At 42.6% G+C, this 20205-nt stretch overlaps 1 protein-coding gene across 3 annotated transcripts in view; it reads right to left on the reverse strand.

Annotated features, from left to right (window-relative positions):
• Positions 1 to 5397: 5397 nt before the first annotated feature.
• Positions 5398 to 20205, reverse strand: part of hdgfl2 (HDGF like 2) — a 96963-nt gene continuing 82155 nt past the window's right edge. For all 3 annotated transcript variants that reach the window (XM_059991598.1, XM_059991597.1, XM_059991596.1), the window contains exons 13-16: positions 11993 to 12094; positions 8729 to 8930; positions 8047 to 8173; positions 5398 to 6227 (exon numbers count right to left, since the gene is read on the reverse strand). In XM_059991598.1, coding sequence (XP_059847581.1) covers positions 6131 to 6227; positions 8047 to 8173; positions 8729 to 8930; positions 11993 to 12094 — 528 coding nt within the window. In that variant the 3' untranslated portion in view covers positions 5398 to 6130. The remainder of the gene's footprint in view (positions 6228 to 8046; positions 8174 to 8728; positions 8931 to 11992; positions 12095 to 20205) is intronic.

The following is a 20205-nucleotide window of genomic DNA, read 5'->3' on the forward strand; positions in this document are numbered from 1 at the left end:
TACTTTGCTAAGCTTACGATTTTTGGAATTTTAGTTGGAAGTGCCTAACAGCACCTCCATCTTCTTAGAAGTTTGCGAAAATTCAGCACGTCACCAAAAAACGATTTGACAAACTTCCACAGATGCACTGGAGAGAATCCTAACCGGTCACACCAAGTCTGGTATGGAAACACCAATGCCCAGGAATGGAAAAGACCACAGAAAGTGATGGCTACAGTCGAATCCATCACAGGCAATACCCTCCCCACCATGGAGACCAATTACATGGAACCTGCCCGTAGAAAGCAGCATCAATCAAAGACTCGCACCTTCTTAGCCATGCTCTCTTCTTGCTGCTACCACATGCAGGAGGTACAGAAGCCTTAGGTCCCACACCTCACTAGATTCAGCAACAGTTGCTACCCTACAGCATCAGGTTCCTGAACCAGTATGGATAGCTTCACTCACCTCAACTCTGAACTGATTTTACCAGCAACAGTCTCATTTTCAAGAGCTCTTTTCAACTCATATCCTCAGTATTTTTATATACATAATTTGTTTTCTTTTGCTCATTGGTAGTTTGTCAGTCTCTGTTATCAATAGCATTTTTGGAAATGTTATTATATTCCTTCATTTTCCTGCATATCCCTGCAAGAAAATGAATCTCAAGGTAGTATATGGTAACATATACATACTTTGACAATAAATTTTACTGTGAAGCTGCACTGTAAACATTAATGAAACCTGTTGCATGAAGATTGATTGCAGTTGGTCACAGTACTATTTCTGAGCTTTGATTGACTCTACAGCCAATGAGATGAGGGAACTACAGAGTGTGTGTTCTCCAGTGTGACAAAATATTTCCTAAAGTAATCCTAATGTGTTCATGTGCAAGAGCAGCTTTGCACTTGTATACATTCTTTTTCTCCCTGGCTTGTTGAACAAAGGATCCACTGCACTGGCAGGATGTTTTCAGAAATACCACTGCAACAGAAATATTGCGCTTAAATTTTATTTGTATAACCAGCTGCACTTTCATTACCGATATCTGACGTTAGTGAATAATTGATCGTTACGTGCCATGTCATATGATTGTTATTTGCAATTTTTCTTTCTTAAGTGGTTTGCCATTGCCTTCTTCTGGGCAGTGTCTTTACAAGATGGGTGACTCCAGTCATTATCAATAATCTTCAGAGACCGTCTGCCTGGCATCAGTGAGTAATAACAAATTAAAATGCAGAATTATGCATCTGCCATTTGAAATTTACTTAACAGAATGGATTTTACTGCTTCAGCTTAACTGTAGAAAATAAGTTGCCAAAACCACCAAGGAATTATCAGTTTCCTGGAAGCACTTGTAATTTTGAACAAGCTTAACTTTTCAATAGCCTTGTCTCTTCGATTGATCATTCCTCTAGTTTGCCACTTTATAAAATATGTCAATATATTTATTTCGCATTAAATAATTTCAAAATTTCTTTCTACATTAATTGTTGATTGGTTTTCCTAGGCTGCATCTATGATTGCTTGAAGATGAGAGCAAGGAGAAAAGGCAAGGAGAATGACAAAACTACCATTGCAAGAAAAATTTGTGAACCCTTTGCAATTACGTTTTTCTGCATTAATTACTCATAAAATATAATCTGATCTTCATCCAAGTCACAATAATAGACAAACACAATCTACCTAAACTAATAACAATTGTACTTTTCATGTCTTTATTGAAAACATTGTTTAATCATTCACAGTCCAGGCTAGAAAAGAACGTGAATCCTTGAATTTAATAACTGGTAGAATCTCCTTTAGCAGCAATAACCTCCATCAAACATTTCCTGTTGCTGTTGATCAGACTTGCACAATGCCGAAGAGGAATTTTAAACCATTCCTCCATACAAAACTGTTTCAGTACATCAATATTTCTGGGATAGCTTACATCAATATCTCAATTGGGTTAAGGTCTGGAATCCAAATTGGCCATTCAAAAACAGAATTTTTTTTTAAGTCATTCTGTTGTTGATTTATTCTTGTGTTTTGGATCATTGTCTTATTGCATCATCCAACTGCTATTAAGCTTCAGGTGACGGACCTCGACCCTGACATTCTCCTGTAAAATGTCTTGATACAATGTTGAATTCATGGTTCCCTCAGCAACTGCAAGCTGGTCAGGCCCTGAAGCAGCAAAGCAGGAACAAACCATGTTGTTCCTTCCACCATGCTTCACAGTTGGGATGAGGTTTTACAGTTAGTACGTAGTGCTTTTTCCTCCAAACATAGCAGTGTGCATTTCTCTAAAAGGGGTTCAGCTTTTGTCTCATCTGTCCACAGAACATTGTCCCAGAAACATTGTGGATCATTTAGGTGGTCTTTTGCACCTATTTATTTTTGAACAGCAGTGTTATCCTTCCAAGGGCACCATTCTTGTTCAGTGTTTTTCTTATAGACACAGGAACAGAGACTTCAGCAAGTTCTAGAGAGTTACCATCGAGTTCTTTTTCACTTCCTTCCGCGTTCTACATTGTGGATCTTTGCAGGATCCACACTCCTAGGGAGAGTAGCAACAGCACAGAATTTCCTCTGTTTGTATGCAGTTTCTCTTGCTGTGAACTGAGGAACACTCAAGTCTTTAGCAGTGCTTTTGTAGCCTTTTCCAGCTTCATGCATCTTTACAATTCTTCTTCCAAGCTCTTTAGAAAGTTGTTATCAATTAAGGCATGAGGCAAATAAACAAATCTTTCTTCAAAAGAGCAGGCTGTCAGTAACTCTGACTTTGTGTGTCTTTTAATTTGAATATATAGGACAGGGCACCCCAACAACCCAAACCTCCGATCTCAGCTCATTGATTGGAACACCCGACTCCAAATAGCTTTTGTAGAAGGCATTACTGCAGAGGTTCCCATACTTTTTGAACCTAAACTGTGATTGTTTAAAAAGTGTACTCAGCATTGCTGAGAAGTACAATTGTTTGTGTGTTTGTCTATTATTGCAACTTAGATGAAGATCAGACCACATCTTATGAGCGACTAAAGTAGAAAATCAGATCATTGCAAAGGGTTCACAAACTTTTTCGTGTGACTATGTATGCTTATTAATCATAGTATTTACTGTGACGAGATTACTGAATCCACTAAATTTGTTTAGTTCCTCTATTTATAGTGCCATTAGAAATTATGGCAAACTTGCTAATATCATAAATCTATAAGAATTAGTACAATTTTATTAAGAATGGAAGAAATGTTTCATTATGTGAATACAATCACATAGATCAGTATCCCTCATTAGATGACTAGAACAGTACTCTCCTATGCTTAGAGGTATTAAAGTAACATTCTGGGTATAGTCTAACCCTTGTCTGTCTTTCTAATCTACCAACTAGAAGAGTTACTGTTAAATAAATATCCTTGTCACAACTAGTAATGAATTGTGGCAGGGAATTAAACAGCTAGAAGGAAGATCCAAGAGGATGATGGCCATGACTGTGCAAAAGACAAGGCTGAATATTTGCAAATATCTTCAGCTAGCAGTACCACGTGGACAAGCTAATTCACCCGTGCCTTGGAGTCCTACTCCCACAACATTATATGGATAACTCAGGTGGTTATTGAAAAAAGGGATTCAATAGTTGGGATGAAGAGCAGGCAGCAGATTGGTGTTTATGTAGCATGAGCTATATGCCACCAGAGAGCTCAAGCAGCTTAGGGACAGAAGTGTGGGAACAATAAATTATTGTAGAGCTAAAAATGCCAGTTTCTACAATTCCTAAATTATGGATTCTAGCAGTCCTTTGAGAATGGTCAACTCTCAGCTTCAGCTATAGATAGTGAACTAACTACCTTTGAATAATTACGTTAAGTAAGTACTGGAAAACCAACAACGAACTCCTATTACAGTTAAATACCACAGGCTGTTCTCTAATCCATGCTCAGCTAATGGACATTTAAAATTTTATTCTATGTTGGAACTAAGGTAGCAGAAAAAATGATGATTTTGGCATCAACAATTGCAATATTTCCAAAGTAACAAAATGCTTGAGCAAAAACAGGCTAGTAGTTGATGATCGGGTCAGTGTATCTGTGGGAAAGAATATCAGGCATCAGAAACATAAATCAGATCTTAAGTGAAGAGAATGTGAATGAGAGGAAGAATTTCATTTTTGAAAAACAATGGAGCTTGAATGATGTGGATAAAAGTGTGTAATGAGTTGCAGTTTTATGCCACGGACAAGTGTGTACATGTATGGTGGTGTACCTGAAGTTTATGAAAGATGCAGCTCAGGAACAATATTCTCAGCAGCAAACTTCTATTACAATGAACCTCATTGCAATGATACTTATTGAAAGTGGGCCTTTAAGCTTTTTGACTTTGGCTTACTAAATGTGCTTATCCTTTCCTTGCAGATCTTGGCATCACACACATCACTTCAATACAATCTTGTTTTTACTTTTGCCAGAAGGGAGACCATCCACAAACTAATACCACAATACAGTAGGAGTATTGTACAAATAAACTTGACCAGAGTGTACAATTACTTACACAATGCTTGTCTTACATTAGTACTTGAATTGTTACTTCTGGTTCCGATGTTCCAGTCTGCAGGGAAAGAATGGAGGTTATTGAACAGTAATTACTCAGAATCTGAAGTTGGATCTTCTTTGTCAAACATTTAAAAAATAAACATGAGGAAGTCTGCAGATGCTGGAAATTCAAAGTGACACACAAAATACTAGAGGAACTCTGCAGCACCCATGGAAATAAATAAACAATCGACATTTTGTGCTGACACCTTTCTTCAGGACTGCTTTTGTCAACTGAATTCATGAACAGAATTGTTAAATAGTATTCAGGTTAAGTGTCCGTATTTTGATGGTGGGCTGATTAGTTTCCCATTTCAATAAATTTGACTAGAAAAGAAAACACCACACAATTTTTTTTAATATAAAAGTTTGCATTTTAAAACTTTTTGAATTAACCTGCTAAAGGCCATTTATCCTTGGTGGTCTTTTACAATAGGATTTATTTTCTTTTAAATTAATAAACAAAAGCCAAAGATCATGTCTTACAGTGCAGACCACCACAGTTAAGACGAAAAAATGTTTAGGTTAATCAAGAAACAGAAGACGTTAAGTGAACCCAGAACTTAACCTACTGGCTTTCCAAGCTACAGGAGAAAGGGAAGACAAAGAAATAAGTTGTTCCACAGTTTTGAGGTCTTATGAAATTATAAGTGTTGGCAAGACTTCATTTTATTAAGAATAAAAGGAAGAACAAATAGAATGGCATTTTTGGGGTTTGGAAGGCATGAGAGGAACAAATTCAAGGGGTTAATACCCATGAATGGGTCTCCCCTATAATGTCACTCTCTTCTACCCTACTCTCCATACAAAGCAGCTTTAAAAAAAGTTCACTACATCAGTGTCAACATCACGTACAAACTCCCACAAGGTCAAACTTTAATAATTGGTTACAAAGCTGTATTTTACAATGACATAAAACTGAAAGGTCTACATAGGTTTCTTTTTCCTTGAAGTTATATACGGACTGATAAATTAGTCATTTTGGGGGGAAATGAGTAATGGTCCATTGTAGCTGGAAGAGGTTTTGAAAAAAAATGACCAATTCTGTGAGCCAAGCCATCATGAAGAACATACTTCAAATGACAAAATGTTCAAACAAGTAATTTCAAGTGAAGTCAGAGAACAAATATGTTCAAGTCCATTGAATTAAGTAAAGCGTGCATCATGATTTCCTCAGGTGTTTTCCAAATTTGCTGCCAGAACTTCAGCAGGAACCCTGCTTACACATTTATCCAGGATTTCTGCTGATCAGAAGAACATCCAAGGAATTTCCCATCAATACCTTTCATCCATTAAAAGCAGCCATTTTTGTACTTGCATCACATTCACTTCCTCCTTCTTAAGGTTATGAAAAAAAGAGATCTTAATTGTGCTGACAATTATCTTTGTTCTCTTTTCAACAAAATGAAGAAAAACAAAGCTCTGCACAACAAGTAACCTCTTTCAGCTTCTTTGTATGGGCAGACAACAAAACCAAACAGTCTTTACTAGGTTCTAGGACAATTCAAGTGACAAATGTTCTTATTTGAAAGTAACCCAGATCTTGAAACAAGTCCCATAGTTGTTTTGGATTCAAAGGCTCAACTCTTGATGGCTGACTCCATCTCCATTGTGACTGGTTCTGTGCCACTGGTGTGTTTACCATCTGACTGAAGCACTTCTAATAAATCTGGAGCACTAAAGGAGGAAATAATAAACACTGTCATTTCTACTTTTCCCATAACTTTTTCAACACAATCCCCACTTGTTCACAAATCCAGCATCAACAATGACAAAAACATAGGTACCACATTTTGAAATAAATGAGAAGTGAACAGCGAAGACTTATCCGGTCAACAAACACTGATGGTCTGCTGGTTTAAACAAACCATAACCATTCAGGAATGTGCAAACAAGATCATTTAAGCCCCTGAAGACTGTTACATCCTTCAGTAAAAACAAGATTGACATGATCCAACTCCAGCCAACTTCTTCATGTTTAAAAATAAGTTAGCATCAATTACTATTATTAAAGTTCTAAATTCATGCCAAATTTTTCTCTACAACAGCTTCCTTACACCACACCTGATAAAGAGTTTGTGTCTTAAAATGTCATTCCATTTCACAGATACTGCTGGAGCTGCTAACTACTTTCAGCCTTTTGTTTTGACTGAAAATTTTGGCAAATTTGTTTCTAATTACCAAGTTTGATTCTGCAGAAGTGCTCCAATCATTTAAAAGGACACTGTCACAAAACAACTCTGGCCTTAGTATTATGAACCAGGTGGGAATTTGGAGGATTGGTGCATATTGGGCTCCATCCACCCCACAAATCTTAAATACCAACTTGGTAGTGAGTGAGTCTTGAGGATTTGAGCACAAAATCTAGGGTTACATTTCCACGTAATGCTAAAGGCAAGCTGAAGAGATAATTTCAAAATGAAATAATACACAAAGAATCTGCTCTCCCATTGGTTACTCCCAGAAAAACAATAATCATTTAACTAGTAATCGTCTCCTGGGCTTTGTCTAAATCTGCAGCTACATTTATCTGAAGCGCTACTTCAACAATAACTTAAAAAGTGAAAAACAGAAATAGAAAATGCTAGAAGCACTCAACAGATCTGTGGAGAGAAAAACAGTTAAAAGTTCAGATCACTGTGCCTTCTTCAAATATTATTTCAGATTTTCAGCAATTGCAAAGTTTTTGATCTTCAAAAATAACTTCCATCTGCAAAGTTATTTGGATATCCTGGATTTCTGCTGAAAATAAAAACTACATTAATGCATGTATTTACTACATTTTAACATCCAGATAATAGACACAACTCCTGCAATGGAATGAAAACAACGAACCATGGCCAATAGGTCCCACATAAATAAGCCTTGAACCGGCCCACAGGAGATTCTGCAGATGCTGGAGTTCTTGAGCAATGCACCATTGTCAGCCACTCAGGCACCATTTTTGGAGGGAAATAAACAGTCAACATATCGAGCCCATACAAGATGGAACATGTCAAGTGACAAATGCCAAAGCATCACAAACAGGAAGAAATCTGCAGATGCTGGAAATCTGAGCAACACATAGAAAATGCTGGAAGAACTTAGCAGGCCAGGCAGCATTTTGCATGTGATACCAAAGCATCTATCTTTTTACTCCAACATAAAACTCCGGATCAAATCTTTATGCTGAAGTTTGGTAAATCTGGATTTCACAACAAAACGGCAGCCATTAGGGGAAACTTGTCTCATAAAGTAACAGGTGGTGCTTTTTTTTAAACTACCATATTTGGGTTGATCATTGCTGTACTGAGGGAATACTGCAATTCTGTGAGCTTCAAAAGAGCAGTATTCCCTCAGTACAGCAATAATCAATTCAAATTATTTTCTCGTCTATAATGAGGCTTATATGAATCTACAACCATATAATACAAAAGAATACAGCAACTGAATAAAATTCGTATGTGACACCATGTCAAAGGTACAGATCAAATCCTTCTGTTTATGTCACTATTACCTGTTTTTTTTGCCAATCAACATCTCCTCAGTATTATTCCCTTCTTCTGCCTGTGGTCGATCTTGTTCTTGATTTTCTGGGAGAGTCTCATTCTTCACAGGCATGGTCTCACCATTTACTGCAAAATCTGTTGATAGTTTGTTGGAGAAATGGATCAAATGCAGATTTTTTTTTTAAATAAAAAATAATCTAACTCAGAAATAAAACAGAAAAATGACATAAGTATTTTTCTTTCATTTTAATTTTCTGCTAGTATATTTGACCACAAACAGAAGTAACGTCAAGCTGAATCCTACTGCACAATTACACTCATTTACAAGCACAGCTGCTCAGACAATAAATTTCTCCCTCCTTACTCTCAAATCTTATATATAAATTAGACTGACATAACTGCCACAGACCTGCTAACTCTCAAATATGGGGATTATTCTTGCAATATAGAGTGAAAACTCATATTACAATTAAGATCGTAATCATAAAGAACGTAGTTCTACTGAGGAATTTAGGAACGCAGTTTAAGGAATGGGAAAAAGAGGCTGATAATAATATTAGAGCTCTTAAGACATTACACAGGTACAAAAGAAATAGTCTCCAACTCACAGAAGGGAGACTGGGAAGAATATCAGATATTATAACACCCAGCTACAGGCTATATTACAGGATCCTACCTAACAAATCTTACCCAAGTCTTGCTTCTTTGTTGTGTTATTTTCAGCTTCTTTCTCCTCTTCTTTGGTGTTATCTTTCTGCTGCTCTAGTTCAGAGGGATTCTTTTTCAATGTATTGTTGCTAGAATCATCTCCTCCCATAAACATGGACTTTAAATGACTGTAGATCTCCCCAGCTTTTGTCATGACTTCCTGGCTAGCTTTATAGCGACGTATCTGGAAAACAATGCCAATAATATGTCAACATGAGGAGCAAGACCAGGTCCTACCAAATAAAGCACAATTTTGCATTCTAATTAGCATGATCTCAAAACAGACTATGCAAGCCCAAAAATACCATTGAAGAATGGTGCAGCTTTCAGTTGTCTCAACTCTTTGAGGAGATATCTCAGCATCAGTAATTTAAGGAAGGAAAATTAAAGAGGAAATATAGTTAACAAATACAAAAAAAAACATTTTCCTTAATTCACCAAGTCATAAAATATAATGCCTTAAATCAATTAGAAACTTGTCCCAAGGCCAACCCTATTAAGTTTAAATTTAATTGTTACTCAACCATACACTTGTATACAGCTAAATGAAACAGCACTCCTCTGGGGCTAATGTCAAAAACACAGTACATACAGTTACACACAGCACAGAGTTATGAGAGCGCATACAGTCACAAAATAATATTAACACAAGTCCCAAATGGCATGGCCTGAAGATTGATGGTGGGTGGGATGCTGTCCCGGATCAAATACAAAATGTTACTTTTAAAGTAAACCTTCCCCCTTTTTTCCATTTCCCATTTTGGCTCCCCTCTTTCTACTTCTCTTCTCCTCACATGCCCATCACCTCACTCCAGTGCCCCTCCTCCTTCTCTTTCTCCAATGGTCCATGCTCTTCTATCACCCTTTACCTCTTCCACCTATCACCTTCCAGCTTCTCATTTGTTACCCCCCTGCCTTGTGCTCCTTTCCCTCCCCCGCCTTCTTATTTTGGCTTCCTCTTCCTTTCAGTCCTGATGAAGGGCCCAAAACATCAACTGTTCGTTCTCTTCCACAGATGCTGCTTGACCTGCTGAGCTCATCCAGCATTGTGTGTTTGTTCCTCTGGGCTTCCAGCATTTGCAGAATCTCTGTGTAAATGTTACTTGCTTTATTCATTTCCAACTCCCAAGGGAAGATACAAACTACTTTCAAAATAAATAAAAATTAACAAATTATCTAATTTAGAATTTTGAAGTTAATTTATTCTACTTAAGCAAAGTCTGTATGACCTTAAGTATCTCATTGGACCGTGCTAACCTTTACACCCACAACTATAACATAATTTTGTACCTAACACTGCTTGAATCAACACTGAAGTCGTTATGCTATCTATAATTTTGGTTATTTCAGTGGTTACCTTGCTGGATTATCAAGCTCCACAATTAAATAGCTCACAACTGAATATTAGGGCAAGGCAGAATGGACCAGAGACATATTCTGACTCCAGTCCTCAAAAAGCATCACATTTAAATTCCTTTCCCGTATCTTTAAACCTCTAGCTTTGTACTATCCTATACTTTCAATCCCTTCCATCTTGGCATTCTTTACAAATACTTAATTCAACTGGGAATCGCCTCACTGTTGGAAGCATATTCAATTACCTGTCTCCTAAATCTCTCTGGGTCTTTGCTACTTTTAAAACTGGTGCTTACCAATATTTCAATCACACAAGTTTTCCTTTCTGGCTTGCCATTGGTTTCTTTATACTTATTTTTAAAGCTACTTGGGATTTTCTTAAGCTAACAGCAAAATACATTTCCAAGTTCTTAATTTTATTTCTATTGAAATGAGAAAAAATATGTTAAATTGTTACATTTATACTTGACTAGATTGCTGAATATTTCATTGCTACAGTAGATCTGTATAATTCTCAGGGAAGTAGTTCATAGAAAAAAATCTTCGTTACATTTGAACAATAATACTATGGCACCCTTTGTTGTAAGACAAAAATAGAATAAAATCATGATTTCTCATCACGATTCTCTTGTGTTGTGAGACTTCACATCTGAAGTGTAGCGATTACACTTCTTAGACAATTCTATTGGTCAGGAGTCTGGGAAATCACCCTCCACTCTTTCCCATAATGGCAAGTGTCTTTCTATACCTACTTAACCCATCCCAAAAAATAAGCTATTTTCAACTGACGGATAGTACCTTGCTCCTTCCTCCCAAAAGAGGAAGTAAGTTTTCAACATCACAGAATGTCAACAAAGATTAGTACTTAAACACAAGAATTAAGTGTGAACTCACAATTCAAAGGCAGGTTCCCACCTTAATCCAAGTATTAGAACATATTACCTAATTCAAAATCTGCACAAAGAGATTTATATTTAGCTGGGATGCAAAATGTAACAGAATAACAACATCCATAACTTCATTCTTAACTTCTGAATTATACCAACAATGCTGTACAAATTCTGTCTTCTGTGGACTTGCAGCTAGAATATAATTCATGGACTTTTATAAATCCACTGTGCATTAACAGCACACTGCTAGTGGGAGGAATCCATCAATACATCAAGTCTCTTCACATTGCTGCTTTGCTCAGCATATACATAAGATTAGTACACACAGACAGCATAGTTTTGGTTTCTCGATGATAATTGGGCTTGAGGTTTGAGAGAAGACTTGAATTATGATAACATAGTATTATTGTTAATTACTCAATCAACTGCTGGACTGAGTATACCCATAAAAGAATCCATTGACATGATGCCCTATGCTCACAAATACACAACAGAGAACTTGAGGTGGGCTGGGATAATTCGATTAGTTAAACTAATTAAAAATAGCTCTTCTGTTTGCTATCCTGCGCATTTTACAAAAAAACATACTTAGAAATTAATCTTTTAGGAATGGGGAGTAGGGACGTACTTACAACAGTGAAATAAGATACAAATGCCATTAAAAATCCAGAGCAAGAAAAGTAGAGACAAAAAGAGATCATAAGAGATAACAAGAACAAATAACGCTTAGTCACTTTAAAGTCAGACCAACAAAACTCTCCATCCTCCTCAAGGTACTTACTTTTGCTGGAATTAGGTCTGCAGAAGGTGACTACTGCTTGGTTTACCAATAAACTAGCAGTAGTGAATGGTCAGCTCATTATATGGAAACAATTAAAATACCTCACGATGAGCACCAAATACATCTACTTCACCAAAACTTAATATACCACAAGAATGGATAGAGCCAATTAAAATCAGATGTTATAAAAAAACAATTAAAAATGCACAATAAACATACCTTTTTTAGTGTTGCAACCAAATCACTATGTTTCTGCAAGAGCTGTGTTGTGACTTGCAATGTCCGTAGTTCTTCAAGTGCCTCCACGCACTTCTTTACGTCCTTCAACAGACCAAGAATTAGCGTTAACACGTAACCTCTTAGTTCCTTTCGGTAAACCCTCGCACCACATTCCCTTTTGTTCTGTTTTGGGCCACATGCCAGTCATTACGAACTACTCTGCACTGTCGGCTTCAACATTTGTACTTGCTTCTAATTTGGCTCCTGTCATGTAACTGTACAGAGCAATTCCAAATGAAGTAACATCACTGGTTCTCAAGAAAGCCCTGCAAGGAATGGCTTGTGACAATTATGCAAGAACAGAACACTGGTGCCATCTTGTGACAATTTATAAACTAGACATTTTATTCCACATTTCACTGGGACAGCAATGTTCCTTCCATTACTTCTCGGCATAATTAGTTTGGTGATACTACAGACCTTTTATGTGCATCAGAATGTAATTTTTTGTGTGGGAGTTAGATTTTTCTGAAATCAAAAATAACTTAACTCTTGACACCTGCAGGTCCCATCCCATCTGCATCTTCATTGCTTGTCCTACTCTTGCTGGCTGTACCTTTATTAAGGGAAATATTACATATATTTCCCTTTGATAGGTTGAAGAATCTAATAGGCTTAATCATGCCGCCTGTAAGGAGTTCACATTTTCCTCATGATCGCATGTGTTTCCCCAAACAGTCCAGAAGACGTACTGGTCAGTAGGTTAACTGGTGATTTGAAATTGTCCCATGATTAGTCTGGGATCAAACCAGGGAACTGCAGAGCAGCAAGGCTCAAAGGGCCGATTCCACACTATATCTCAATAAAAAATACATGGTGTGTATGTATATTAGAAATATTTTTCCTGATAGCTACTTGATTGAGTCGAATTCGTTACAAAATGATTTCTAATCAACTTTCACAGAAACTGCATGTTGCAAATTTGAATCCACCTATCAGAATTCAACAATGAGTATTTATAACCATATAACAATCACAGCACGGAAACAGGCCATCTTGGCCCTCCTAGTCCGTGCCGAACCCTTAATCTCACCTAGTCCCACCTACCCGCACTCAGCTTATAACCCTCCACTCCTTTCCTGTCCATATACCTATCCAATTTTACCTTAAATGACACAACTGAACTGGCCTCTACTACTTCTACAGGAAGCTCATTCCACACAGCTATCACTCTTTGAGTAAAGAAATACCCCCTCGTGTTTCCCTTAAACTTCTGTCCCCTAACTCTCAAATCATGTCCTCTACTTTGAATCTCCCCTACTCTCAATGGAAACAGCCTGTTCACGTCAACTCTATCTATCCCTCTCAAAATTTTAAATACCTCGATCAAATCCCCCCTCAACCTTCTACACTCCAATGAATAGAGACCTAACTTGTTCAACCTTTCTCTGTAACTTAATTGCTGAAACCCAGGTAACATCCTAGTAAATCGTCTCTGCACTCTCTCTAATTTATTGATATCTTTCCTATAATTCGGTGACCAGAACTGCACACAATATTCCAAATTTGGCCTTACCAATGCCTTGTACAACTTTAGCATTACATCCCAACTTCTGTACTCAATGCTTTGATTTATAAAGGCCAGCGTTCCAAAAGCCCTCTTCACCACCCTATCTACATGAGACTCCACTTTCAGGGAACTATGCACAGTTATTGCTAGATCTCTCTGTTCCTCTGCATTCCTCAATGCCCTACCATTTACTCTGTATGTTCTATTTGGATTATTCCTGCCAAAATGTAGAACCTCACACTTCTCAGCATTAAACTCCATCTGCCAACGTTCAGCCCATTCTTCTAACCGGCATAAATCTCCCTGCAAGCTTTGAAAATCCACCTCATTATCCACAACACCTCCTACCTTAGTATCATCGGCATACTTACTAATCCAATTTACCACTCCATCATCCAGATCATTTATGTATATTACAAACAACATTGGGCCCAAAACAGATCCCTGAGGCACCCCGCTAGTCACCGGCCTCCATCCCGATAAACAATTATCCACCACTACTCTCTGGCATCTCCCATCTAGCCACTGTTGAATCCATTTTATTACTCCAGCATTAATACCTAACGACTGAACCTTCTTAACTAACCTTCCATGTGGAACTTTGTCAAAGGCTTTGCTGAAGTCTACATAGACTACATCCACTGCCTTACCCTCGTCAACATTCCTCGTAACTTCTTCAAAAAATTCAATAAGGTTTGTCAAACATGACCTTCCACGCACAAATCCATGCTGGCTACTTCTAATCAGATCCCGTCTATCCAGATAATTATAAATACTATCTCTAAGATTACTTTCCATTAATTTACCCACCACTGATGTCAAACTGACAGGTCTATAATTGCTAGGCTTCCTTTTAGAACCCTTTTTAAACAATGGAACCACATGAGCAATACGCCAATCCTCCGGCACAATCACCGTTTCTAATGACATATTAAAGATCTCCATCAGAGCTCCTGCTATTTCTAAACAAACTTCCCTCAAGGTCCTGGGGAATATCCTGTCAGGATCCGGAGATTTATCCACTTTTAAATTTCTTAAAAGCGCCAGTACCTCCACCTCTTTAATTGTCATAGGTTCCATAACTTCCTTACTTGTTTCCCACACCTTAGACAATTCAATATCCTTCTCCTTAGTGAATACCGAAGAGAAGAAATCATTCAAAATCTCTCCCATCTCCTTCGGTTCCACACATAGCTGACCACTCTGATTCTCTAAGGGGCCAATTTTATCCCTCACTATCCTCTTGCTTTTAATATAACTGTAGAAACCTTTCGGATTTATTTTCACCTTATTTGCCAAACCAACCTCGTATCTTCTTTTAGCTTTTCTAATCTCTTTCTTAAGATTCCTTTTACATTCTTTATATTCCTTGAGCAATTCCTTTACTCCATGCTGCCTATATCTATTGTAGACATCCCTCTTTTTCTGAACCAAATTTCTAATATCCCTTGAAAACCATGGTGCTCTCAAACCTTTAACCTTTCCTTTCACCCTAACAGGAACATAAAGATTCTGTACCCTCATAATTTCACCCTTAAATGACCTCCATTTCTCTATTACATCCTTCCCATAAAACAACTTGACCCAATCCACTCTCTCTAAATCCCTTCGCATCCCCTCAAAGTTGGCCTTTCTCCAATCAAAAATCTCAACTCTAGGTCCAGTCCTGTCCTTCTCCATAATTATATTGAAGCTAATGCTATTGTGATCACTGGACCCGAAGTGCTCCCCAACACATACATCTGTCAGCTGACCTATCGCATTCCCTAACAGGAGATCCAACACTGCCCCATCTCTAGTCGGTACTTCTATGTATTGTTGCAAAAAACTATCCTGCACACATTTCACGAACTCTAAACCATCCAGCCCTTTTACAGAATGAGCTTCCCAGTCTACGTGTGGAAAATTAAAATCTCCCACAATCACCACCTTGTGTTTACTACAAATATCTGCTATCTCCTTACACATTTGCTCTTCCAACTCACGTGCCCCATTAGGTGGCCTATAATACACTCCTATCAGTGTTACTGCACCTTTCCCATTCTTCAATTCCACCCAAATGGCCTCCCTAGAGGAGCTCTCTAATCTATCCTTCCAAAACACCTTTATTTATTTACATTTATTGGAATTCCTTCATAAAACTGCAAATGAAGAAAGTTAATGACACATTACACACAAAATGCTGGTGGAACTCAGCAGGCCAGGCAGCATCTATAGGGAGAAGTGCTGTCGACGTTTCGGGCCGAGACCCTTGGTCAGGACTAACCGAAAGGAAAGATAGTAATGTGGCGGCTCATTTCCTAGCGTATGCGAACCGACTCACAATTAGATAGCCTACGGGGGTTTGCGAGCACAGAGCTTTGGAGCCTCTTCGCCATGGGGGGCCGGTTGACAGAGGCTTAAAAGTGAGGCTGAAGTTTTCGAATAAAGTTTTTCCTTCGACTGCAGTTACCGACTCCGTGTCGTAATTTTAGCGCTGTTTGTAGCACACCGCTACAATTGGTGACCCCGACGGTCCAAACGATTTTTGGACCAGAAATGACCGACGCCGCCTCTGTTCATGCGGTTTCGTTGAAACTGCCGGGTTTCTGGACACAGCGACCGGACCTATGGTTCCAGCAAGCCGAAGCCCAATTCCACGTTCGCCGGATCACCTCAGAAGACACCCGCTACTACTACGTGGTGGGCTCCCTCGACCAGGACACAGCTGCCCAGGTCGCGGAGTTCGTACAGTCGCCCCCGGCAGACGGCAAGTACACGGAATTCAAAGCCCTGCTCCTCAGGACTTTCGGACTCTCACGGCGCGAGCGGGCTGCCCGTTTACTGCACCTGGATGGTTTGGGCGACAGACCTCCATCGGCTTTAATGAATGAGATGTTGTCTCTGGCCGAGGGACACACAGGCCTCATGTTTGAGCAGGCATTCCTGGAGCAGCTGCCCGAGGACATACGCCTGCTGCTGTCCGACGCGGATTTCAGTGACCCCCGGAAGGTGGCAGCCCGGGCGGACTTGCTGTGGAACGCCAAAAAGGTGAGCGGGGCGTCCATCGCACAGATCTCCCAGCCACGCTCCCGGCAGCAAACCAGTCCAGGCCCGGCCGCAGAGCCCGCCAACCCCCGGCCCAAGGAACACTGGTGCTTCTACCACCAGCGGTGGGGCGCAGAAGCCCGCCGTTGCCGCCCGCCCTGCAAGTTCCCGGGAAACGCCAGGGCCAGCCGCCGCTGATGGCTACGGCGGCTGGCCATCGGGATAGCCTCCTGTATGTGTGGGATAGCAGGTCGGGACGCCGCTTTCTGGTCGATACTGGGGCTGAGGTCAGCGTTTTACCTCCGACAAGTTACGACACTCGCAGCAGGGCACCGGGTCCCCCCCTGAGGGCCGTGAATGGCAGCACAGTAAGGACCTATGGCACCCGTCAGGTGCAGCTACAGTTCGGCCCCAGCCAGTTCACGTGGGACTTCACACTGGCCGCCGTAGCCCAACCGCTTCTGGGTGCGGATTTTTTGCGAGCTCACAGCCTGCTGGTTGACCTGCCCAGGAAGAGACTGGTACACGCCGAGACCTTTCAGACGTTCTCCCTGGGCGCGGCCCAGTTGCCAGCCCCTCACCTCGGCTCCATCACGCTGTCCGACAACGACTTCACCAGGGTCCTGGCGGAGTTCCCATCGGTTCTGGCACCGCAGTTCACAGCAGCCATGCCCAGGCACGGCGTACAGCACCACATCCCGACACAGGGACCACCCCTCCATGCCCGTGCTCGGCGGCTTCCCCCGGACAAGCTCCGACTGGCGAAGGAGGAGTTCCAGAGAATGGAGGAATTGGGGATCATCCGGCGGTCCGACAGCCCCTGGGCTTCCCCCCTGCACATGGTGCCCAAAGCGACGGGGGGCTGGAGACCGTGCGGCGACTACCGCAGGCTGAACGAGGCTACCACACCGGACCGCTACCCTGTGCCGCACATTCAGGACTTTGCGGCAAACCTGCACGGCGCCCGGATCTTCTCCAAGGTCGACCTTGTCCGAGGGTACCATCAAATCCCGATGCATCCTGACGACGTCCCCAAGACGGCTCTCATCACCCCGTTTGGCCTCTTCGAGTTCCTCCGCATGCCGTTCGGCCTGAAGAATGCCGCACAGACGTTCCAGCGGTTAATGGACGCGGTGGGACGGGACCTGGACTTCGCGTTCATCTATTTGGATGACATCCTCATAGCCAGCGGCAGTCGTCAGGAGCATCTGTCCCACCTCCGTCAACTCTGCGCCCGACTGAGTGAGTACGGTCTTACAATTAACCCTGCCAAATGCCAGTTCGGACTTGATACCATTGACTTCCTGGGCCACAGGATTACTAAAGACGGGGCAACCCCTCTGCCCGCTAAGGTAGATGCGGTCCGCCACTTCCCCCGACCCACCACGGTCAAAGGCCTTCAGGAATTCGTAGGTATGGTCAATTTCTACCGCCGCTTCCTCCCTTCAGCTGCCCGGATCATGCGCCCCCTGTTCGCCCTGATGTCGGGTCCGAGCAAGGACATTACCTGGGACGAGGAGTCCGCCGCCGCTTTCGTTCAAACGAAGGAAGCTTTGGCTGACGCCGCAATGCTAGTACATCCCAGAATGGACACCCCTACCGCCCTCACAGTGGACGCATCAAACACGGCAGTCGGTGGGGTGCTGGAGCAGCTCATCGCAGGTCGCTGGCAACCCCTGGCGTTTTTCAGCAAACACCTGCGGCCACCCGAGCTCAAGTACAGTGCTTTTGACCGGGAACTGTTGGCGCTCTACCTGGCAATCCGGCATTTCAGGTACTTCCTAGAAGGTCGGCCCTTCACCGCGTTCACGGACCACAAACCGCTTACCTTTGCGTTTACGAAAGCATCCGACCCCTGGTCATCCCGCCAGCAACGCCACCTGTCCTACATCTCTGAATACACAACGGATGTCCGGCACGTCTCGGGTAAGGACAATGTCGTGGCGGATGCGCTCTCTCGCCCTACCGTTCATGCCCTTTCCCAAGGGGTAGACTTTGAGGCACTGGCAGCGGCACAGCAGGTAGATGAGGAGATTCCGAGTTACAGGACCGCAGTCTCCGGTTTGCAGCTCCAGGACTTCCCCGTGGGCCCAGGTGAGAGGACCCTACTCTGTGACGTCGCCACCAACCAGCCCCGTCCGGTCGTCCCCGCAGCCTGGCGGCGACGTGTTTTCGACTCCATTCATAACTTGGCGCATCCCTCCATCCGGACAACTGTCCGGATGGTTTCCAGCAGGTTCGTTTGGCACGGACTCCGCAAACAGGTCAGTGAATGGGCCAGGACGTGCATGCACTGCCAGACGGCCAAGGTTCAGCGGCACACCAAAGCCCCACCGCAGCAGTTCCATCCCGCCCACCGGCGTTTCGACCACATTCATGTGGATATCGTGGGCCCCCTGCCAGTGTCGCGCGGAGCGCGTTACCTCCTGACTATCGTGGACCGGTTCACAAGATGGCCAGAGGCGGTCCCGCTCACCGACACCACCTCCGAATCTTGCGCCCGAGCCCTGATCGCCACCTGGATATCCCGCTTTGGTGTACCAGCCCACATTACCTCCGACAGAGGCGCCCAGTTCACCTCCAGCCTGTGGTCAGCTATGGCCAGCCTTTTGGGGACTCAGCTGCACCACACCACTGCCTACCACCCACAGTCGAACGGGCTAGTGGAGCGTTTCCACCGTCACCTGAAGTCGGCCCTCATGGCCCGCCTGCGAGGAGCCAACTGGGCGGACGAGCTTCCCTGGGTCCTTCTCGGCATCCGCACAGCGCCCAAGGACGACCTGCACGCCTCGTCGGCCGAGTTGGTATACGGCGCGCCCCTGGCCGTCCCCGGGGAGTTCCTACCAGCCCCGAGGGGGCAAGAGGAAGAACCCGCTGCAGTCCTGGGCAGACTTCGCGAGAGGCTCGGTAACCTGGCCCCCATACCCACTTCACAGCATGGGCGGCACCCGACCTGCGTACCCAAAGACCTACAGAACTGTAAGTTTGTGTTTGTACGAAGGGGCGGGCATCGGCCACCGCTGCAGCGGCCATACGAGGGGCCGTTTACGGTGCTCCGGAACAACGGGTCCACGTTCGTGCTGGACGTTGGGGGGAAGGAGGAGGTTTTCACGGTGGACCGCCTCAAGCCGGCCCATGTGGACCTGGCGCAACCGGCCGAGTTTCCGGCGCCTCGGCGCAGAGGCCGACCTCCCAAGCAGGTTCTGGCCCAGGCTGTGGACATTGGGGGGTGTATCGCCGGTTCTGGGGGGGGGTTATGTGGCGGCTCATTTCCTAGCGTATGCGAACCGACTCACAATTAGATAGCCTACGGGGGTTTGCGAGCACAGAGCTTTGGAGCCTCTTCGCCATGGGGGGCCGGTTGACAGAGGCTTAAAAGTGAGGCTGAAGTTTTCGAATAAAGTTTTTCCTTCGACTGCAGTTACCGACTCCGTGTCGTAATTTTAGCGCTGTTTGTAGCACACCGCTACAGTAAGAGATTTGAAAGTAGTGGGGGGAGGGGAAAATGAGAAATGATAGAAGACTTGAGGGGGTGGGATGAAGCTAAGAGCTGGAAAGGTGATTGGCGAAAGTGACACAGAGCTGGAGAAAGGAAAGGACTAATTACGTCGAGCTC

The sequence above is a fragment of the Hypanus sabinus genome, chromosome 16, assembly GCF_030144855.1.
Source record: "Hypanus sabinus isolate sHypSab1 chromosome 16, sHypSab1.hap1, whole genome shotgun sequence".
NCBI classification, from domain to species: Eukaryota; Metazoa; Chordata; class Chondrichthyes; order Myliobatiformes; family Dasyatidae; genus Hypanus; species Hypanus sabinus.